The following is a 24,357-nucleotide window of genomic DNA, read 5'->3' as shown; positions in this document are numbered from 1 at the left end:
ATATTGAACCAATCCTGGAACAAGGGCAATGATGAGAACAAAAATATGAAGTATTTTTGAAACCTCTGGAACAACATTTTGGATAATGTCAAGACATGTCAAGCCTCATGCAGACATGATTGATTACTGAAGAGAAGAATTTTGCCTGATACAAACACCAGTTGCATAAGTTGAGGGTAGATTATTTGAATTTGAACTATTTGGTACATTAGCATAAAATACACTTAAGAGAATTTTCAGTTTTATTAAAATAATTTCCTTTCCCATAAGAGGATAAAACAAAGGATTTATCTTATCATGGGACAATATAATGCATTATCTCTTGTCCAGGATTGTCTTTATCCTTTTCCACTTTTTATGATATTGAGAACTTCTTAATTAAAGAAATGAAGTTTCACTAAATCACTGTATTTGATCCTAGTTTTTACCACTTCCACCTTTTCCGTTATGCGGTTGTCTTTCCTTTAATTTAAAAGCCCTCACTCCCTACCTGATGTTGTAGACAGTGAATTAATTTATGAACTTGACATATTTAAAAGTAATATCTCTGCTTAAAAGCTGCAGGACTATGCCGTGTGAGATTGATTTTTTTTAACATATGTATCTGAGCAAATATGGAGGACGTTGTGATGGCAGAGATGGGAATCCCCTACTACTGCTTCTACTACTACCAATACTACTGCTGCTACTACTACTACTACGACAGTTCTTCTACTGCTGAGGCTACTACTTGAAACCCATCGCTTTCCAGCATTCGCCTCTAAAGTGACAAACCCTCATTCCCTGTCTTCCCTGTCCCCTTCCTCTCCTTTATTCCTCCCTTAATCCACCCCTCCATCCATCCATCCATCCCCTTGCTGTCACTTCCTTGACTTCGTCTACTGTGTCACCTTTGCACTCATTGACACATTACTCTCATTTAATTTTTCTTGCACACGCTTGGTGTAGAATCTAAACATAAATCGTCCACAACCGCAAAACCTCCGAAACTTTTGTCTCCACCCATGTCTTTGTCCGGCTCCCGCCTTTCCAGCCCTACTGAAGCTTAGCACCTCCTTCCTGATCCACAATTCCCACCATCCCTTGGCCTTACTTATCCTACCAACTTCATCCTCTCTGTTTGATTTTATTTTCAAATTTGTTTTTAATGTTTTATAACTTTCCACTTGTGAGCATCAAATCTGTCTTTCACTATGTTTTTGTTATTGTTTAGTCAAACAGTAAAATTTGTAGTAAATTTCCCATTCCACCACCATCCCTCAAAGACTAGCCCTAAGTCCTGGCTTCTCTTGCAGTTGCCCATGCCTCAATCTTCCTCCTACCCTTCCCTGGCTCCTTGGTTCTAACCAGTTAACTGTTCCCTCTCCCCTTTTTTCCCCCACTCTCCTCCACTCTTCCATCATGCCTCTCTTGCATCTCTCCTCTTCCTCTTTTGCTGTTTTTCTGGCTCACCTGGACTCCCACAGGAGAGTTTGGGGAGGTGTGCCGAGGTCGATTAAAGCTGCCTGGGCGCCGAGAAATCATTGTGGCCATCAAGACTCTAAAAGTGGGCTACACTGATCGCCAGAGGCGAGACTTCCTGTCTGAAGCATCCATAATGGGCCAATTTGACCACCCCAACATTATCCGACTGGAGGGTGTGGTTACCAAGAGTCGGCCAGTCATGATTGTGACCGAGTTCATGGAAAATGGGGCCCTGGACTCTTTTCTAAGGGTAAGAAAAAAAAAGCACAAACCAACACACTGCTTAACATCCATAAACTCATTCTAATAGTAGCTATTCTTTTCAAGAAAAATACAACATCATTGGCTTGTTTTGAGATTTGCAGAGAACTTGTCTATCAGCCATAATCAGATCTTTGGCTTGATCAACCCAGACCAGTTGGTCAAAAAAAATATCCTATTTATGATCAGTGAATGCAGTCTTCACGTGATTTGCATTGTTTGGTCTATTGTCTGTTATCTTCCTCTTGACAATACCCGGTAGATCTCTACTGGTTTCAGGTCAGGTGAGTTTGCCGGTCAGTCACTCACAGTCGCACAGTGGTAATTTTACCAGATTGTGGGACTCTTGGCAGTGTGGCACCTTTAGCATTGTGGCCATATCACAAGTCCTGAAGGAAAATGAAACTAGCGTGTCTGTACAGCTTGTCAGTAGCAAGAAGTATTAAGTGTTCTACAATTTCCTGTATGATTTCCTTGACTACAAGCTTTAGAAAACATATTGGACCATCACTAGCAGATGACATGGAAACCCCAAATCTTTATCGACTCTGACAACTTCACAGTAGACTTTAAACAACATGGATTCTATGTCTTTCCACTCTTTTATTTCTATTTTGATTTTAAGCCAGTGATATATCACTTAACCTTTTTGCTGCTTGGTGGATGTAATCCAACTGCCTCACTCCGCATTCCCTTTCTAAAAAACAAACGTTTTATTTTAACACTTGCTAACCCTCCTAAACAAACAACCATTCAGTAGTATTTTATTTTCATGTTGCATTCTTTTGGGCCTTGCAAGGTCTGTTTAAAGTCAGCCACATTGTCCCCATTAGGTATTTGAAAAATCAGGCTTTAGTGTTGCTGCTGACCTTTACAAAGAGCTAAATTCCCAATGATTCTCTGCCTCAAAATAACTTTTCAATGATTCTATCAGGCAATGCCTGATAAAAAGTAGCAAAACACAAAGATATAGCAAAGGGAGTCAGGGACAGGTTGCCAGAAAAAAAAGAACAATTACAATCTGATATGATTGCAGATGAACAAAGAAGGCAGAAGGACAAACTGAAAATAAAAAAATGTAGCAAAATAAGAAGTTAAACAAGAGGAATATTCCAAGAATTGCTTTGATCCACTATCCCACTAAAAATTTGTTATTCTGTTTCCCTTCACCAGCTGAATGACGGGCAGTTCACAGTAATCCAGTTGGTTGGCATGTTGCGTGGCATCGCAGCAGGCATGAAATATTTGTCGGACATGAACTACGTGCACAGGGACCTAGCTGCCCGCAACATTCTGGTCAACAGCAATCTGGTGTGTAAAGTGTCCGATTTTGGACTGTCGCGATTTCTCGAAGACGACCCCACAGATCCCACCTACACCAGTTCCCTGGTGAGTCACTGTACACATTACGTGTTTGGGTGTTTTCAAGGTGAATGTGTGTTTGAAATCAATGTTTAAAGTTGTTACATGTAACAATTTTAACAACGGTATGTTAATTGTTTTGATTTCAGCAACTTTTACACATGAATTAACAGATGCCCACATTGCTTCACTGTTCTGTCTTTTCTTGCCAGTACAATCCACCGTAACAGAGAAAAAAAAACATCCCACCTGATTTCTAGGAAACATTTTTTCATTCCAATCAAATTTGAGTTATAAGTAACAATAACATCCTACAACCAAACTACATTAATTTAGATTTTCATATTTACTGTATAATAAAACATAAAAATCCTTTGTTCTTACTGTGATATTGAGCTGTGAAATAGCTTGACTGAAAAATCCATTTAAGAATATATATCATGTTCGGTAAAACAAAACAAACTAAAAAGAATAGAGCTGTATGTGCACCTAGAGCTATATGTGGCAAAAAAGCAAACAAGTAATGTCACATCTTCTGTTTACAAGACGCAGCATTATTAAATTTTAAACATATTTTTTACCTTGAGAAACACTGCAAGTATCAGATCTCAGAAATCACACTAACAACTCAGTTTGTCATCAATTTTCATGGAAGGATTTTGAATCATGGTGCAAAAAAGAATAGATTTTGCAGCACAATAAATATCCTCAAAGCTTCATGTGTTTGTACTCATTTTCGTCTAAATGTTGACTAACCTTGTGTGTTTTGGGTGTTTGAGTTCTACGGCATGCACCCATGTGTTGTGCATTAACACCTCCCTTTGGAGTTTTGTTTCTCACCCTCTCTCTTTCCCTCTTGTGTGTGTGTGTGATTCTGCCTCTCTGTCTGTGCTCCATCCCTCCAGTATTTCATGCTTACATACTCATTCGCATATCCACAGGGAGGGAAAATCCCTATCCGTTGGACGGCGCCTGAAGCCATCGCCTACAGGAAGTTCACCTCAGCCAGTGATGTCTGGAGCTACGGCATAGTCATGTGGGAAGTTATGTCGTATGGTGAGAGGCCATATTGGGACATGAGCAATCAAGATGTAAGTTAACTTGATAAGGTTTTTTTTTATTTAGATACGTCATTCTGCGTGTTATTTAGATGCTCTAGTCTCTAAAACTGACTGTTGGGGACCTGCAACAATAAGTGACATCTCATGGTCAGCAAATCTTCATACGAACTGTTAGATGCTATCCACAGTAAAGTTCAAACTCAGCCATACGCCTGGATGATGTAGATTTCAAAGTAATGTTTTATTTTGAACTTCATGTTTCCACAGACTAGAAGTTATTGTTTTACAGCAGCCTTGCTAGGTACCCAATTTCCATCTGAGAAATACCCCTATGAAAATGGCTTTGTTATGCTTTGGAACATGTGTGTTATTTCCAACCCAGTACAAGCTTCTCAATTGAATGAAAACCATTTTAAAACTAAATCTCCAAAGAGGGTGAATTATTTCCTCAACTGTACATGCCAACAGACAGTCTTTTCTTTCCTGTCATCACAAATGTAAACATGAAGTTTCCTAGTGTCTTAGGACTTTGAATGAATATGTGGAAGAACATTCAGTGACAGGTACAGTATAGATGAGGATCTATGATGTTGTGGGCCTGCTTCTTTTCTAAAGGCCTTGGAGACCTTGCTATTTTTAATGGTACTAGGAAGGCATAGCATTTTCGTACACAACTGTTATAACATGATTTAAAAGAACAAACAACAAACAAGCAAAAACATTACATTACAAAGTTTAAGAAAATGCTGACGGAACAATTTATTATGTTCTAGTTGTTACTCTAAATAAACTGGTTTTTGGCTTTGATTGAAAGGAACTCGGTGTGTCAGTAGTTATTTCGTTTTCTGGAAGTTTCTTCCAGATTAGAGGAGCATACAAACTGAATGTTGCTTCTTCAGGTTTAGTTTTGATTCAGGGGCTGCAGCATAGACTTGAACCAGACAACTTGAGTCGTCTGGAAGGCTGACACAAAGGCAACAAATCTTTGATATATTTTGTTGCTAAGGTATTCCGTAATTTGTAAATACACGTGTATTTTAAAGTCTGTTCTCTAAGTTACAGGGAGCCAGTGTAAGGACTGTAGAACCAGGGTGATGTGCTCTATCTTCCTAGTATTAGTGAGAACGCAAGCAGGATCATTCTGGATCAGCTGCAGTGGTCTGATTGACTTTTTAGGCAAACTTTTGAAGATACTGTTGAAGTAATCAATTTGACTAAAGTTAAATACATGGATGAGTTTCTCAGTATTATGTTGGAATATTAGTTCTTTGATTATGAACCTTTAAAAATCCCAGCGTTTAAAGCATATTTTAATTTAACATTTTTTGTGTACATTTATCTGGATACCAATAAATATTGCAACCACTGCTGGAATTGAAATTAAGTAATAAAATCACACATTTATCTTCACAGTCATATGTATCAGCTGAAATGTACTAGTTTTTGACAAGTTTAAGATCTGCATCTCTGCCATGCTGTAATTTTGTATCATTTCCAGTTTGGTAATAAGAAACAGAAGACTACTATTTCTGTTGTTCTTCCTAAGGTGATAAATGCTGTAGAGCAGGACTATCGGCTGCCCCCACCTATGGATTGCCCCACAGCCCTACACCAGCTTATGTTGGACTGTTGGGTGAAAGAAAGGAACTTGCGACCGAAATTTACCCAGATTGTCGCCACGCTGGATAAACTTATTCGCAATGCAGCAAGTCTCAAAGTGGTCTCCAACAGCACACAGTCCACTGGGTAAGTCCTATATAGGGTAGTATTAATTCTCATTAATACCATATAAGTACTATAAGGGCTTCAAAGTAAACACTTCATCCATTGTGTCTTCGATACTATGGCAATAAAAAAAAATATGGGACATGCTTTTTGTTTCACTGAGGTGTCCAATTGTGCTGAAACTTTGTTCTAGTTTTATCAAGTTATTTGTTTCAAGAGCAAATACCTTGCTCTTAGTATTTGATTTGATTTGCTAATAGTTTAGCTTATGGAACTCTTTTTGACTTGTTAGGTTTGGTCTAGCTATTTGCTCCTGAGTGCAACTGTTTTGCGAAGATTCTTGATATACAGTAGTATGCATAACTGACTCTGTAGGTGTGTGTTAAGGCCATAGACCACAGGTGTCAAACTCCAGTCCTCGAGGGCCAGTGTCCTGCAGTTTTTAGATGTGCCACTGGTACAAAGCACTAGAATGAAATGGCTTAATTACCTCCTCCTTGTGTAGATCAGTTCTCCAGAGCCTTGCTAATGACCTAATTATTCTGTTCAGGTGTGGTGCAGCAGAGGCACATCTAAAAGTTGCAGGACTGCGGCCCTCGAGGACTGGAGTTTGACACCCCTGCCATAGACAGTGTGTATTCAAATCTTTAGAACTCACGAATGGAGAGCTATTCTTAAAACACATCCAAATTACCACTGCTCAATACTGCCTTTTATGCAGTTCATCCACCAACTGGGAGTTGAATCAATAGCATTGAATCTACATTTAGCTGATTTATCTATATCTGAAACCTGTTTCTTAGAAATAGTTCACAGCTCAGAAGGCTGCGGAGTTGGATGATATAGTAAAGGGGTGACCTACCTTTCTGTCCCTGCATCGGGGTCTTTCTGTCTTGAGGGAAGGCCTCAGACAATCCTTGGTTGGGCTCATAAGGGAGAAGAGGGTCTCGGTTGGCCATCGGAGTGACGTTCTTAGAAGATTAGGCTTGTGGTTAATTAGCTCGATTAGGGCGATGCAAAAAAGAGATGCAAGCGCCTTCTAATTAGCCACTAACAAGATTTTAAACGGGCCAGCGGAGGGGTGGCCTCCTGCCGACAAACTTAACAAGGGAGGAGTGAGTGAGAGGTGGAATAGCAGAGCTGGTAGACTGCAGGTTCAAAAACACTGTCTGACACAATGTCTTTTGCTTTTGTGTTTTATTTACCTGAGTTTTAAAATTTTTAAATAAAAATGTATCATTGTTTACTTGCTTTTATACAAAACAGAAAACCTCCATTTATTTGTATGAATGCTCTTATACTCTAGATTATGAGAGTTATAGTTATTCTTAAAGTTATTCTTTTTATAGATTATCTCCAACAAGTGGAAATGATGCTTCATAAGTTCTTATTTGATTTTAGGTAAACTTGCTGATTGCACAGAATTTCATCCCTTTTTCTTCTGCTATTTTACAACAAGTTTAACTGGCTGATATGAGCTGGTTACTCAGGACAACTTCCCTGCTAGAAAGTGCAGTTGGATGCCTAACAGATATGTCTCTCAGAGCTTGTGAACTGTAGTCTTATAACACTGTCCCTCTAATTGATAATGGAACTCCTTTAGCTTCTATTCAATGAATATTCAGAAATATTCAGAATAAGTGTAGCAGACTTCTTTAAGAAAGCTGACAGGCAGTTTAGAACTGCCTGTCAGCTTTCTCTGCATCACTCTATTCTCCATACAGCCTTAGAAAACTACTGCTTCTTAGCATCTTATTAAAAAGACTTTAGACCAAAGGAATGGTAAAGAGGTAAGAATTTAATGATTTTGAAACCATACCCTTTATATTGGTAAAAGCCCATGCCTCATTCAAACTTCACAAACTCAACATATCAAGTCCATACACTTATTAAAATGTAAAGAAGTAAATAAGCCGTTTGTAAAATCTGATACACCTCTGTTGGGATCATTGCAGCCCCTTCCGAATTTAGGTTTGGTCTTTAGCAGCTAGTTCACAGGATTAACCACCTTTCCAGCTGTGCCACTATCTTTTGGTTACATTTAACCAGCTACAGTCTGGGGCCAGCCTAAGCCAACTTTAGAAAAGCAGGACTAACAATACTCAATTAAGAGAAGCCAGAGTCTGGCGTTAACTGCAGCCTTAGCCCTTGGGCTCCGGAGCACAGGCCTTATTAAAAATCCCTCCATCTGCACCACTCAATGGAGCCTCTGTATCTCTGTTATTACCTCCACCCCCCTCTATGCCTTTTTTCCCCTCTTTCTCTCTCTCTCTCTCCATTCCTCTTTTAATTGTTAATGAATTTAATGCCATCAAAAAGGATGACAGAGATCAGCAGAGCAGAGAAAAGAAGAGACAGTGGTGCTCTTTCTCTGGGCCAGCTCCCTCAACTGTTTCTCCTCATTTACCTTCCCTCACCTCCCTGTCATCCTCTCCACCTCCACCTCAGCTCTTGTTCATGAGCTCTCGTTCACTGTGAGATGTTGATCAATTTTATTTAAACTCTCATGGTGACTCATTTATCGTAATTGTTGATCAGGGCTGATTTTTTTTTTTTTTTCGGAAGTGCTTCTTTTTGCTGTCAACAGGTGCGCAAAAATGTCCAGAGTACTGCTCTATAAAGCTTATTTTCAGATCCAAAGGAGAAATTTCAGAAGCTTCGATGTACACAGTGTCTTTTATAGTTAGCTGTGTTGCAGAAAATCAAAAAGTTGAAAGTAACTACTTTTAGGGTCCATAGGATCACTTATCAGTCACAAGTTACAACAAGTACATGTGAACAACATCTGTGTTTACATTCCAAAGATAGTTCTTGCTTTACAAAAAGTAAATGTCTGTCCAGCTCTTTGTGACTGTGTTCCACTCATCCTTTGCTTGTGCTAGTCCTTGCAGAAAGTACTTTAAATCCAATGATTGCGTGTCTAAAGGCCTAACATTTATAAAATATGAGCTGGGCTCAAGTTCTTACAGCTGGTCTAGATTTTATTTCAACTGACCAATAAAACCACATCAAATCAATTCTTTGCAGATTAGATTCAAATCATGTTTGTGAGAATGTTTAAGAATGTGAATGTGTCCAACAACAGAAACCAAATTTCTAAGGTGTTTTTTTCTGTGTTGGCAGTGCCAAAAGTACACATTGACATTTTCTTGCATCAAAAAAAAAAAAAAAGGAGTTTAACAGAAGACACAATGAATGGAGGAAAAGATGTTTCCAGGGTTCTTTGAGGATTCTGGATATTTTACATGACTTTAACAGAAATACTAATAAATCCATTAATGACTACCACATGACCATGCCTCACCAGCTGCAGTGCCAACATCCACCACCCAAGCCTCCAGCCAGTCTCTCCACAGCCATAAAAGTACATGGCCTCATTGCACAAAACTCCTTGTATTCTGTTTGGAGCAGAGGGGAAGAAAGGAGGAGAAAAGAGAAGGAGATGCAGAGAAATGGAGAGGTGGCGCTTGGGGGGTGAGGTTGGCCGGTTGAGGCAATAGAGCAGTGACCTTAACCCTCTCTCTGTCTCTCTTTCTCTCTCCTCCTTTCCTGCTCCTCCCCTGATATAGGGTATCCCAGCCCTTGCTTGATCGCTGTGTGCCAGACTATACCACTTTCACCACTGTGGGGGACTGGCTGGATGCCATCAAGATGAGCCGCTACCGTGACAACTTTGTCAACGCCGGATTTGCATCCTTTGACCTGGTGGCCCAGATGACGGCAGAGTGAGTGGAGCTAATCAGGGCTAAAGTGATTGACTGTGTCGAGTTTGAGAGTCAAATTAGAGTTATAAAAATTGACCTTGAGGAAGTAAAAATAACCTCTTGGATAAATTAAAAAGGGTGTGGAAGCAGTTGGCCTTCAGCAAAAAAACCAAAGGAATTACAATGTCAAGCCTATGCAATCATGGGCTTGATTTTTTCTTCTGCTGTATGATTTGGAAGTAGGCACAATACACATTTGAGTAAAGATACTATTATTTCACAATTCTAACACAAAGACTGAGTGTATGACATGATCAGATTTCTTTTGTTTTAAACTGAATATGAATAATTATTCTTAATATGTCAAAAATAACATACTGATTATTGTACTTAACTTTAAAATTATTGCAAATATGGGCGTGCCGTGGTGGCGTAGGGGTTAGCACGACCCGTATTTGGAGGCCTTCAGTCCCCGACGCGGCCGTCGCAGGTTCGACTCCCGGACCCGACGACATTTGCCGCATGTCTTCCCCCCTCTCCTTCCCTGTTTCCTGTCAGCCCACTGTCATATAAGGGACACTAGAGCCCACAAAAGACCCCCTGGAGGGGTAAAAAAAAAAAAAATTATTGCAAATATATAAAACAAACATCTGCTAAACATAGTAGTTTTCAAGTGCTTATTTCTAAAAAAGTATGTCCTTTTTTGCCATTTTGTCTGTGTATTGTAACACAAGAATGTCAAGATAATAAGAGCTGGTTAATCAGCTGGGCTACCTACTCCGGAAGTTAACCTGCATGTGTGTCACTCATAGCTCACCAACTGTGGCTTTAAAACAGTAGTGCTTTTATAACAGTCATCTGTGGTGCTCCTTTAGTTTCTACAAGGTTATGCTTGGTATACATTTTTGACATGGGCTACATAGGCAACTGCCCAGGGCAGCTGTTAGAAGAAAGAAACTTATCTGTGAACTTCACCCTCAACAAGTCTGCTATTGCTTTCATGCATGAGTCGTCCGTGGGTAGTTGGCACCCCGAAGTGATATGTGTGCAGTAGGAGAGTAGGAAAATTAGTTTATGTTCTCTGTGTGGCAGAGTTACCTCTCCCAGAGCACTAGTCATTCTTACTAGCCTTGTTTTTCATAACCACAAATATATCCACACAACAGAATGTTTGTCAGCAAGGACAAAAGGTGGAGATGCGCAGTGTTGTTCTACAGTCACTAACTGGCATCTCAATAAAAACATTTGAACTATAAGAAAGGTATGATGAAAAACTTCAGAAATGTATAAACTGTCACTGTTGAAAACTGTGATATTCTCTGATTCTGGTTACTGGTCCACACCTGTTTGATAGAAACAAACTGTTTTAGTATAATCCTGAACCTTATAAAGAAGCACCTCTAATACAAAATGTAAGCGATATACAAGAGCATTATGTCTCTTTATTAAGCTTTTGTAGCCACTGTTTAATTATAATTTTTAGCTTATGGCTAACCCAGTATCTGTCATGTTTACAAACAGGAAATGATGTCACAGAAACAATGTAAATCAAAGGTTGGTGATGATCAAATAAGTGAATTAGGAATATAATGATAAATAAATTGTTCTCATTAACTGCATAATAGCCAGTGGAGGTGGGGGTAATTTGTTTCAATTTGGCTGGGTTGACAGGTGTGGCGTACTGTGGCTCTGTGTTGCCCTTAATGGCCAGTAATTCCTCTAATGGTTCCCATTTATTATCATTTCATCCACTGTTGCTGTGGTGAAGGGGACGGCAAAATATGAAGGAAAAAAATACACCATTTATTTGTCCCATGCACTTTGATGTGACAGAATGAGAATGTAGTGTGAATATGTGTCCCTGCCAATCTGTAAGTTTATATCTTCATACTCACAGCCACAAAGTCATTGGCTGTCTGTATCTAGAATTAGAATAAGAGACAAGATCTGCCCTCTTCCCACCTATTGACTGGTGACATCAAATGAGCGAGAGGAAGAGAGAGGGTACTTTGATGTTGCTGTACAGTGCAACGGATGCTATTATTAAATTACACCATCTGAATAATGACATAAAACGCAAGGAGTCCTCTGAAATGTTTTTCAGTTTGGATAAAAGCTTAATTTTACCACATACTGTATTTATTAAAAGTATCCGCACCATGTAGAAAAGCATTAGACCTGACATTCTTTGTTTGCTATGTCTGCTAAAGTCCTATTTTCTTGTGAAGTAAGTTTTTATCAGTAATATCTGAGGCTTCACAACAGACTTCCAAAAATTAGGAAAGTGAACAACTGGAGGACAAAAGAAATGTCAGGCCTAACAATACCATCTGAAGCACATGAACAGCATCTGAAATTTCTGTAGTTTACATATTTAAAAAAAAACAACAGAAAATCCATGTCCCTCAGCACAGTCTGTCATCTGACGTTTTCAATGTTGATTCTAAAATACTGTTTAGACATTTAATTCTGTTTTAGCTTTGGTACTTTCCTGCACACATAAAGCAAAACAAACCTGTAGTACCTTTCTGAAGAACTACTAAAACATTTCCAGATATCCAGTTTACAATTCAGTTACTGTTGGAAAATTGTATATTTTCTGTATCTCGGTATCTCCACCTGCCAAACAGTAGCTAAGTTTGTTATTCAATCATTAACTATGGTTATGGCCTTTTGACACGTTTCCTCTTGCCCATCTTCTGGGTAACAGAGGTATGTTTTATTCAGACTGCCAATCTGTCCCACCCAGTTTTACTAAGATGCTCTCTGGAAGCCATTTTATGGATGACTGTCCAGGTGCCTTAATCGACCTGGTTCAATGAGTGTTCACTTGTGATGGAAAGTGAAACCTACTCCTGCGCTGTTTAGTCTCTTGTTTTATGACAGACACCTGTTCTCACTTCTCAATGTTTTCACCACAGGGACTTGCTGCGGATAGGGGTGACGTTGGCTGGTCATCAGAAGAAAATTCTTGGTAGCATTCAGGACATGAGACTACAGATGAACCAAACACTTCCTGTCCAGGTGTGAGCAGCAGGACACACAAGACGGATGCAGTCAAAGGACAGCCAGACAGGAAAAGGGGAGAAACTGTGCCAGAGAAGGCCACTGGAAAACCCTAGCTGCCTGACCTATCTGCCAACTAGACACTATGAAACTGGCTTGCAGTGCCTAAGAATTTTTTTTCTTTATTTCAATACCACTTACATTTCCTGTCCCCACTTTTTGTTGCCTGCATTGTTTCTTCCATCCAAAATGAATTAGTATGTTTTTGAAAGAAGAGGACTTCCCCCTAATTCCCATGTGTGCCTCACCAACTCTAAAATGGGTTGATGTTTGCATGCATGTTTTTTGTCAAGTTGGCCTTAGTTGTGCTCTGATCCTCATGCAAGACCCTCGTTTCTTGACCTTCTGAGTGTAATAAGACACGCTAAAGGATGAACTTCCCTCGCAGGAAAGTAATCAAGGTGACAAAGATACCTGTGCCAGACCACAAGAGGTGGAGGACGATTATTTCCCCAAAAGATGCTGTTTTACTGTGCATGTGTGTTATTCTCCATCTTCATATTGAAGGTGTGTTACCTAAAAGGGCAGATGCTTGGAGAGGCATGGAGTGGTGAAGGAAAAAATGTAATCGTGCTGCAGTCAAAGGTTAAGAGGCTGACGGAGGTCAAACGAAAGGGAGCCACATTTTGTGGACACCTGCTTCGACTGTTGGGTCACCAGGCGACCTCTTCACTCTAACCTGAAGTGACTTAGGATTGTTCCTCTTCTCGGGAACACCTACTAATCAACTGTTTTTTTGGGGGGGGTTTTGTTGTTGTTTTGTTTTTTACATATGAGATCTCTGTCCACAAAACAACATGTGATGTTTCCTTTTGACGTTTTCTTGTCTCTCTCACACATTTTTTGGGAGAATTGTGGCCGGTCCAACCAGTACCCTGTCAACTGGACACTGTATGTGACAAGGGGAAAACAAGGACTCTGGCAACACTGTTTGAAAGACCTCCTGGCCTTTTGTGTGCATTTTTTTTCAATGCGAGTGTCTACTTGTGTGTGTGCGCATGAGTGTGTGTATGTATGAATAATGAGTGGATGTGCTAGAGTGCACCAGGTTGCACACGGATATACTGTAAAATATGGCTTCCGTAATTTGAAACCATGGAGAATTAACGCATGAACTGATCTGTAATAAGCAGACACTATATCTGAAATAATTATGCTATATTCTGTGGACAGCTGTTAAACATTCACCTTTCTTTATTGGATCCCAAAAACAGACTTTGATCACACGCACATACACACACACACAATTATGACTGACGCTTTTATTTTTACTATTATCTGGATTTAGAAATAATCAGAAAAATCGTCTCTATGTTTCTTGACATCCTGCCCTGTGTATTTATTTGTACCTCACCCACCAACCCGTGATCCCTCATCAGTATAAAGATGGACTAGGCTGTTTTGGGAACGTGAAACAATCAGAGAGAAGACGAAGCTCCAAGAGAATTCACCTGATGAAATAACAATTAATAAAGTAATTGCTTATATATTGGATTTTGTATTTTTGTTGTTGTTCTAAACAGCCTGTACAGGTTTTGTAACAAAAGTAAGATAAATGACTAAAGAAAGAGTTGTTGTAAAATGTTTGTCTCAGAGTGAATTCATCAGGAAGTAATGGATGTTAGGAGAGAGAAAACAAGCATGTTCAATCGCTGAATAACATGCTGGGTTTTTTTTTGTTTTTGTTTTGCATACATTGTTATCTCAGTGTTGACTATGTAGGTATATACGAGTGTATGTGTGCCTCTTGAACCTGATACTCAGCCACCCCAGCCCTATTTTTGTTTTCAACATAAAGAGCATTTGTGAAGCACTGGGCTGTTACTAATTGTCTTCCAGGCACATAATTTTCATCTCCCGTGAACCACTCAACCGTTGTCCAACCCATTTTACATAAGCTTGTCAAGAGGTTTGTAAGGGAACAAGCCAAGGGATAGTGTTGCATCAAACTAGTTGCCTCACCTTTGTGTTATTTCGGTCGGCCTCGGAGGAGGAGCTCTATTACAGGACCTGTAGTTTCCTCTCCATCCAACAGGATCCTCATTAGAGAATTCGGAGCTGTCTGGCAGGAGAAACCTATTGGTCTTTTTCTGTCAGCTCAATTAATGCAGCAGCCAATCAGGCATTGCAGGGATATGAATGTGCAGCACACAGGCATTTGCAGACACAGGGCAGGCAGACATATCATTATCTCTCATTCATTTGCTGTCTGGCCTGCAATCACCCTGTCTCAAGCTCCGGGTGCTGCATGATTAGCACAGAGCTGGATCAACAGTACGAGGGATACAGGCCAGCCAAAATCTGGAGCCAGCTTCATCTTAACTGACAGCAGCTGCATCTCTGAGGCCATGCTATTTGTGCTTCTCACAACAGGGTGTTTGGTGCGGGTGGATTAGGGAGTGGGGCGGTATCACTGCTGTGATCTCGTAGATAGCCGCCATATTGTTTTCATTGAAGTTAATCAATGCAACACGTGAATCCAAATCTTTATAATATTGCAATGTTTTTGGCAGTGCAGTGGTTCTTTCCAGATCTTTTAAGAAAAATCATATGCAAAACAGCACACGTTCCCTATTTTGTAACAATCCCTTTTACATGTGCAGATAATTTTACCAATGTGGCTGAACTCTTTGTAGAGCTTCCTATCCTGTAACTCTTTTAGTGTAAACTTAGAATCACAATAGCAGTTTGTTTTTGTACTAATACAGTGCCATAAAGAACTTTCAGTTTGTCATCCCCAAATTAATAAATTCAGATTAATTATATTATTCATTAAAAAATATATCAACATGACAGGAATTAATTGAAAAAGTGTTTTACTGGGAGGTTTTTATTGTTATTCATAAATACTCTGCCCTCTTTCATGCCAGGACTCAGTTTATTGGAAAAGATTGATATAGCACATGTTTGTAAAGTGATGGCAATTAGAATCTGAGATTGCCACAATTTCCCAATATTGTTTTCAACTTCTCCAGGCACGTCCATCTTTCAGTCACTTTAGCTTCTCTGCTGCTCTACCTCGTTTGTGTCTCTGAATCAGATGCTGGGCACTGAAATACAGAAAAGTGGGCAGGATAAAGGGGCTAAACACAATCAGATGGCAAACAGGCACGCTCAAGAGAAGTGGCAGCCTGGAGCGTGAACTATTGATGAAGTGCACATGGTGCTTTGAGGTCTGGAGCTGTGTTCAGTAGAGTCAAACTGGCCATGAGTGATGTGCTCAACTGGCAGCAATTTCACATATTTAAAAGATTAATTCACTTTAACTACTAACAAATAATCTGTAGGTCATTTTTTTCAGACAAACGTGGAAGTTTTATTTGCTTACTGTGCACAAAACGCAAAGGAGTTATATCTCCTGGTTTGTGTGTTCATCCATCAAGCCGCATGTGGCTGAAGTTACGATGGACTGTTACATTTGTGTGTGTATGTGTGTGGGAATAAAACAAATGCTATTTTATAAAGAAACTGCTTGATTACCAGAGCATAGACCGTCAGCTATGGTTATCATTCAGTGCATCAATAGAAATCTAATTATCTAAACATTCCTCAACTTTATTTTATCCGTTTTACATATATTGCAGATTATCACCGATTAAAGTCTCTTCTAAGAACAGCAGTCACCCCTCCACACACACTGAGCACTCTCTAGCTTTGTTTGCATTAAAACTTGTCTGTTTTAAATAAATATACAGTCATTTTTATGTCCTCTAACATGTCCACAGACTTGTTGTCTTTTGGTCACTTTTATGTTACTTTTTACTTTTTTTCCCTAATAATAAGCAACATTTTTCAGAGAGTACTGTACATGATTAGTAAAACAGGAACAGTGGGGTTGGAAAAATGAAATGCAATTGTTACTTCCTCTTTGGAAAGCATTGAGATGTATTTAATGGTGCAGACATACACAACAAATTACTAAAAGAAGATGCATTCTTGTAGAAATATTTTTAAAGACCCTTTTTTGCAATTAAATTATTTAAGAAATGTGATCCTATCTCCCATCTGATTCTTTGTGTGTTGTTTCTTTGCACTGATAATTCCTCCACATGGAAAGTGTTCTCTGTCCTTTAGATACCGTGCCAGTTTATAATCACACTCATGCTCCACAGTCAAGTAATTGCCCAAGACAAACACATTCAATCTCACCACATATGTTTTCATTCTCTTGCTTTTATGATTATTACCAGGACTAGTCATGCAGCATTTATTAGAATTTCATTTTTTATTCAATATAGCCAACATTTGGCTGACAAAGAGCATCTGAAATCACAAAACGTAACTGCACTTTTTCATACGGAACTACTCATTTTCCATCAAAAGCTTTCAGATTCAGTGTTTGTGTTCCACATGGATTTCGGCTGCATTGTTGCCCCTGCAGTGGGAAAGCCTGAGGTCATTCAGAGTAACAATGATTTTCCAAATGTGCTTTTTATGGGATGTCTTTAGCTGCAAACACCAGAAGAGTAAATATTGATCTTTTGAGAAGTTATCCAGAGTTCATCACTTCTAATATGATCTTTAGTTCTTTGCTGCAGCTGCTCTTATTGAAATCAAAAATTAGTAGCTTCATCATCATCATAATGCAGCTGTTGTCTTGAAATGTCAAAGTGGCTAGCTTTCACTTTTAAAAATACAGAAAACGAAATTTCATAAAAGTCAAAAGACCACAATCATAGAAAAAAGCTGACCAGAAACTTGCTAAATATTGTACAGGTAAAGTTTTTTTTAACTGTTTTTTATTGTTTCTGATTGAAAATAAGACAAGCCTCTCTCTAAAGACCATCAAACTGTAACTTTTTTAAGGCAATTTCTGACCCACATGCAAGAAACTCTCAGGAGATTATATTAACAGATTTATTGGCATACAAAAATATTCTGTTCCTAGATCCAGGGGTTCTTTTAACACAAGTAGGTGGTAAAGAAAGGTAATAAAGAATAAAGAAAGGTGAGAGACGAATCAGTAGAATATTGAGAGTCAGACTTAAATTTCTTTTTCCCAATACCACTGGTAGCACAGTGCACACACTGTAGGAGAGAGAAAGACAGAGAGACACCTTCACACTTTTTTTCTTTCAACTGCTCAGCTCTCACTCTTTCTGCAACTCAGCAGAATGAAGTCTGCTCTACTCACAGAAGATCTTTGCTTTGATTAGCATGAGAACCTTGGGGCCAATCACATGTGAGGGTATTGGATAATACCATTATGTGAAAACAGAGAGGGGGAAACACAGGACAGTCAGGTGAGTCCATGCCCTCAGTCAATAGACAAAATACCATAAATATAATTGTCACTTGTAAAAGAGAAAGCAGCATGTGGCTGAAGATTAAAGATATTAGATAATCATAAATTATTATCGGACTTCATTTAAATATCACTTATTATTATTGTCTTCATTTAAGTATGGAGCCTTAAATTTGTCTCAATTTTGGATAGAACATATATTTTTAAATATCTCTTCTTGGGACTCAGAAAAAAGGTTAGATAATCTCACTTTTTTGTCACAATAAATGTTAGCACTATCATAAAGCCATGTTTAAAAAAAAAACTATTGTTGATAACTGATAACAGATAACTGAAAGATCAGTTTCACGGACACAGCTCTCTTCTTTCTAGTAATTTGTTTTCAAAATCAATCTCCATACCTATTGCGAGACTGCTTTGGCAGAGAGGACTTACAAATCCCATGTAAGAAAATAACTGTAAACATCCCGATCTGAACAAAGAGACTATATTATAGGTTTCAAATTTATTTTGGCTAACTCACACAGCGACTTCTACTTCAGTGCTCAATGCATAGTAGAATCTGTCAGTTTGAGGTAAATATGGACACATGCCAAGATGAACAAGAGGACTGTACACTTTCCTCAAGCTATTGACATAGTGTCACATTACTCCAAGCTGGAGAATATTGATTGTCTGCAGGTCCATTTCATCAAAATATGTCATATAACGCAAGGGAAAATTATTAAGAAGTCAATAAAGATTAATTTCTTATCCCCTCTTGGTCTGTGAGGCAGCATTAGCATAAATATTGTTACCTTCACATGCCTTAACCACATGTCGGTCAGGAGGAGGATCAATGAAAAACATGATCACACAGCATTAAAAAAAAAAAAAGAAAGTCTTTCTTACAACGTCCTTGCTGACTCCTGATTTTCAAAGCTAGGCTCCTTTCATTCAGTCTTAGTCCCGATAGTCTGTTCCCTCCCCCCACGAGCTCCCCACTAACTCCCACACATCCTTTCCTTCATCGTTTCTCATCTCCTCTGCCATAATCCCTCTCATTTACTTTGGCTCGGAACAACTAATTGGTCACGTCTGTATGGTGACATGGGGACCCAACATAATTGCTGGACAAATAGCAAGGCGTTTAGCTTGAGACCTGTCTCAAGCAAGCTGTACACAGACACCAACCAACTGGAAAGCCTAATTACCACTTCAGCCCCACAACTCGCTAATTGGCAAATACTTCTGACAAAGAAATATGTGTATCTCCCTGTGCGTGTTTGTCAGTGCTTTCGTTTTCTTACTTGAAATAACAAGCCTGTGAAATAAATGAAATGCATAAAAAAAATCAGCAGCACATATGAAAAGTCAACACCTTAAAAATGGTGGTATTAATTACATGTGTTGTTGCCATAGTGTTATCCTGCCATCAGTCCGCTAATTGGATTTGCTGGGTTGGTTTGGCCTAGTTCAGACTTTTTTTATATACTCTCCCACCAACTTGACTGTTCTTTTTTTAAACACCAGTGCTATTTCCAGTTGAAGCTTTTAGCTACATAGATAGTTGTAATACTTTAACTATTACAATAGATGCAGCGTTTTAAGTAAACAGAACTTTGGAAGTTGAGAAAATAGTCCTTTACATCCAGTAGATAGATAACACTTCACTTTGAGTTTGTAGGAATCACCAGCTGAGGTGATCGATGAAGTCAGCAATCTCAAACAACAAACGCCTCATAGAAAATATGGAAATTCTTCCACTGAAAAAACAAACCCAAACTGAACAACATTCTCTTATAAAAATTGTAGATATTTAATGTGAGCTTCGGTGGTGTATCCAACTTTGATCAACTTCTTGATTATTAACTTTTGACAGGAATGCAAGCAGCATGTTACTACCAGGTACGTGCCTTTAAAAAAAAACTGCAGAACCTCACAGAATTAGTTTACTGTTTGAATATTAAAACAACCATAGCATGTGCAAAATAAACTTTACTCATTTTTGAACCATACAAATAATTCTAGATATGTTTTTAAATGGTGTCAAAATCTACTTATATGCTTAAGTGACCAGCTTCTTACAAAAATACATCACAAAGAAAAATCCTATTTTTAAATCCCTGAAAACATTTGCTGACAAACCAACATTGCCCCTAACCCCAGAACAGGTGACCCCACACATTTTTATTTTTTTTTTTTTAAACTAAAACAAGTGTCCTATTGTTGGACATTCAGGTTCAACTGTATGGTCTCTCTGTCTGACAGGTTAAGCATGTCTGCCAGGGAAACAATATTTAACAGGACTGTGCCAAGGGACTTGGGTTCACGGTCAAAAGCTGGGCAGTCAGTGGGGATCTATCACATTTGAAGATATGGCAGCCTTCAGGTGCAGCAAGGCCACTGAACATGCAAAGCAAGATGTCAGCAATAGACAATAACATGTTTTCACAGCTATAGTTAGGAAGATAGCGGCTTAATTTACTGGAAACAGCACAAAGTACTACGTTGAATAAATCACACGGCTTAACACAAGACATCCTTAACATGATGCTTTGTGCTAGTTGTAGAAATAAATAGCACACATACAGCATACATATTCTGTGTCTAGTGAAGTAATGTATTGAGAGGCTTTTCTCACAGCTACTCAAAAGCCTTTTGTTTGTGAACTTTTGTGGGAGTTTAATGATCTGCAATCTAATGTGGTAAATATTACACTTCAAATTTAACTATGGGGATAAATTCACAGTGTGTAAAGACACATTCAACTAATAATTTATAATTAGCTTATCTCCTTGTGGGCAGGGTGCTATTTATATATGTTGGTCTCAAGATTTTACATGAAAAATCAACCTGGTAAATAAGAATTTAAAAAACTATAATTTTCAGTTTATCTGCTGTAATTATTAACAATAACAGCTCGACAAGCATCTGCTGGGCTCTTTTTCTTGAATGTGAATGATCACGTTGCGTCATTGATAATTACACACACCAGCCAAAAATAATTAATTACTATTGCTTTGTAGTTATGAAAGACGGTCACGACATTGCCAAGTCAAGGTCATTTTTTCCCCCCTCGTCATCGGTAGGCATGAAGAGAAGGGCCTTGTTCCATCCTGACATCTCATTAACTCCTCGTCGATATTTATCAGTCTTAATCAGAGCTGTGACAGGTCCGGTGTGATTACTTCCTGTGTGTGAAAGCAATCACACCTCGTCCTCCCAACTGTCCTTGATTTATTGAGGGAAAAACACTCTAGCACGGTTGAGGAACTTTGAAAGCTGTGTGAAACAGACAGAAAAGAAAAGAGCACATTCACATGCTCTGCCTTATCTCTGGGAATGGTGAAACGGCACAAGATTAAATATTTCAGCAAGAAATCTAGGAATAAGGAATAATCTACTTGCTTCATCAGGCATTCAACAAAGTGCTAACTGTCTATGTTGAAAAAAATAAAGGTCTAGGAAAGTATCTTTTGAAAAGCTGGCGGTGAAAACTGGTGAAAAGATTTCTTGAATCGATTGAGAAATACCATATTTACCCAACGGTACATTACTATAATATAATATTTTACCTAACAATCCCTAGTAACCAAAAGTCTCAGTGTTTCATTGATATTTTCTGTAGTCCACCACAAAGTACTGCATGGATGTAAATTGAAATAGTGGAATGCATATATATGTAGTCGTTCAAAGACAGTTTCTCCTTCCAGCGTCTAGTGTTATTTTGGGTGTCCTGGTTTTAGCTGACCAGACCAGCTTCTTTGATGATGGGTTCAAAGAATTTAAGGTTGAAAGGGGAATTTGCCATCTCTCTCATTAGCTTCAACAAATTGTCAAAAAAATTAAATTGGGGACTGTGGCTGGGTCACCCCAAAACATATACATTATTCAGAAAAAACACACTGGTGAAATTAAAAGATTACTTTTAACTGGTGGTGGTACATAATTATTATTTTTTAAATTAGTCAGGCTTTGTAACAAATTAATCAAGACTAACCACATTCTAGCCAAATAGCAATATTTGACAAAATGATGAAAGGTTTTACAAGCAAAAAACTTTTGGCTGATGTCAATTAATAGACAAACAATTTATATATATTAAATTATATATTCTTTCCCCATCATGTAGGGGAAAATAAAGGGCAGCTTAGAAACACTGATCACAGCAGCGGTGGAACAGACCTTGAACAAAAGAGCAATGGAGGCATGATATTATATATCATGCTGTTTACTGTCATCACTTTGAGTGACATAAGTTTCGCTTAAGTTGTTGAATGGACAGTTTTTTTTTTAATGAGAATTCTGCAAGCAAACTATTTCTGCAGTTTCAAAGAAAACCTAAATACACATCCTGAGGCTTAACACGGCCAGCAGGAGGTAGGAATAATTACAGCACAAAAAGTGAGACATCTAGAAAAGAGGCCACACAGGGTGGAATATGGTAGTGTTGTGATTGCCAAAGCCTTTTTAATGACTGATAAGAAAGTTTCACTTTAATATTGCTATTTTTCCACCACTCACTTTTACTTTGACTAACAATATGTTTTAAACTAATGTTTTAACTGTAACAAATCTGCTCAAAAAAGAGAACAAGTAGAAAATTAGAGTAAGTGGCTAAATTAATTTCTTGTTCATGCAAAACTGTGGTCATTCTTGATGACCATCAGGTGTTCAGTCATTCTCCTTGACCCTGCTAATGACCTTTAACAAGGAAAATGTGAAGCAAGCTAATATCAGGTGGCAGCCAGACAAAGGTGTGACAATAGGGGGTGTCAGATAATGTGCTAACATTCTTGCAGCTGTGTAGTTTTGAAGGCTACGGATGTGGTTTTCTGAGGGACCAAGTGTTAACTCATTAGGAAGTCTGCTTCACCTCTCTGGACCACCATTGACCTTTGAACAGCGCAGATCTTTCCAATTCTTAACAAAACAAAAGGAGAGGAAAAGAAACAGTTGTAGGAAGATGGACACTGTCCAAATTCACTCTTTAAGACTGGCTATTTTAACATTATTTACTAGCTACATTGCATGATGTTACCCTAGATATGTCTAAGTCTTGGTACCAGTCACAGCTACTCAGACTCAAAACATGAATCCCACTTGATAAAAAAATTGGTTAAGCTTTTACCCCACCCGTGACAAGACCCTCACTTCATGGCTGACAGGGTCATACAAAGGACAGTTTACAATGCATCTTGGGTGAAATGTTCCACCTTTTTTTTAATAAAAAGCAATTCTGCAAAGAAAAAAAAAATGGGACAGCTGGTAAACAGAGAAGCCATCGCTACTGAACTAGACAGACGTTAAATAAAAATAAACTGATCAGACATTAAGGATAGCTGTTGCCATCACAAAAACGAGTGCTGTGTTTAATAGCCGTATGGAGACCATTCTAAACACACAGTACTCACTTATAGCTCATTAACAAGGATTTGCATCAAGCCTAATTTAGCGGAGTGCAGTATGAGGGTGTAAATGGTGTCCAATAAAGAACAAAGGCTTTCGATACCAGCATAGTTATTCTTGGCAATTACATCCCATTATATTCTAGATCGTTAGAGCCATCATATTAGCCACATGGAAGATGTGAAATAAAAGGTATCTTCCATGCATCAAAAGTAGTCTATAAACACAGCTCTACATTAGAAAGCGTTGTTTGATGAAGCAATATTATCTAGCGCAATGATGCTTGTGTGACTACAACAAGATGAGTACACAAGAATTTTAACCCAAACCTCAAACAAGGGGCTCCATTGTATTAGGACTGGCATTTGGCGCCCATAAGATCCATCAATCTTCAGAAGGTTAGTAAATATGCCAGAAATGGTCCTAAATAGCATAGCCAAACAAGTACACACACACACACACACAAAGAAATAGGTTATCATGCTTGCATTTCAGTGATGGAAACTGGATGCATGTTCTTTTCTTTTCCATAAATAAGAGTTCTACATCCATATATTTTTGTGGCAGAAAAAAAATACATACAGGATTGTGTTTTGATGTGACAATGGAGTCACAGCTTACTTTTTAAAACACACAGAAATGTGTTCAACAGAATTATATTTAACTTGATTCAGTTTAGAAAAATAAGGAGCAATGTATATAATGAGACTTCACCAATATTTGTGAATGTCGTGGTGAAATGTTTGTGTTGATTAATACTGTTGCTTTTTAAAAATATATATTATACATGTAGTTACCATAAGCTTAAAACCTTGTATACATTTCTTCTAGATTTACAACTAACTTATTTAACAATTTGAATATATCTTAAAACCAAATTAAATTAAAAATTAAACAGGAAAATCTTTAGATGAGCTGCTATGATGTTTTTAGACTTATGTTCTGTCTGAGAATGCAAGTACTTGTATGGGCCACCTTCTGTTTTGGAAAATACAAGCCGTGGTTTTCCAGTGCTTGTTTGATTCAGTTTGATTCTAAAAATGATGTTTACTTTAATGGGAAGAAAACAACTGGTTGT

General features: G+C 38.4%; 1 protein-coding gene across 10 annotated transcripts in view; it reads left to right on the top strand.

Moving 5' to 3' along the window:
* The window catches only part of ephb3b (eph receptor B3b), a 67,632-nt gene extending 50,997 nt beyond the window's left edge, over positions 1–16,635 (top strand). For 4 of the 10 annotated variants that reach the window (XM_032571324.1, XM_032571327.1, XM_032571323.1 and 1 more), the window contains exons 11-16: positions 1,467–1,714; positions 2,899–3,114; positions 3,993–4,178; positions 5,695–5,894; positions 9,443–9,598; positions 12,499–16,635. In XM_032571324.1, coding sequence (XP_032427215.1) covers positions 1,467–1,714; positions 2,899–3,114; positions 3,993–4,178; positions 5,695–5,894; positions 9,443–9,598; positions 12,499–12,607 — 1,115 coding nt within the window. In that variant the 3' untranslated portion in view covers positions 12,608–16,635. Of the gene's footprint in view, positions 1–1,466; positions 1,715–2,898; positions 3,115–3,236; positions 3,767–3,992; positions 4,179–5,694; positions 5,895–9,442; positions 9,599–12,498 lie in introns of those variants that run through there. The other 6 variants (XM_032571329.1, XM_032571328.1, XM_032571325.1 and 3 more) reach the window with 5 other exon arrangements.
* Positions 16,636–24,357: the final 7,722 nt, after the last annotated feature.

Source organism: Xiphophorus hellerii, chromosome 9, assembly GCF_003331165.1.
Source record: "Xiphophorus hellerii strain 12219 chromosome 9, Xiphophorus_hellerii-4.1, whole genome shotgun sequence".
NCBI classification, from domain to species: domain Eukaryota; kingdom Metazoa; phylum Chordata; class Actinopteri; order Cyprinodontiformes; family Poeciliidae; genus Xiphophorus; species Xiphophorus hellerii.
This window is presented reverse-complemented; position numbering and strand designations above follow the sequence as displayed.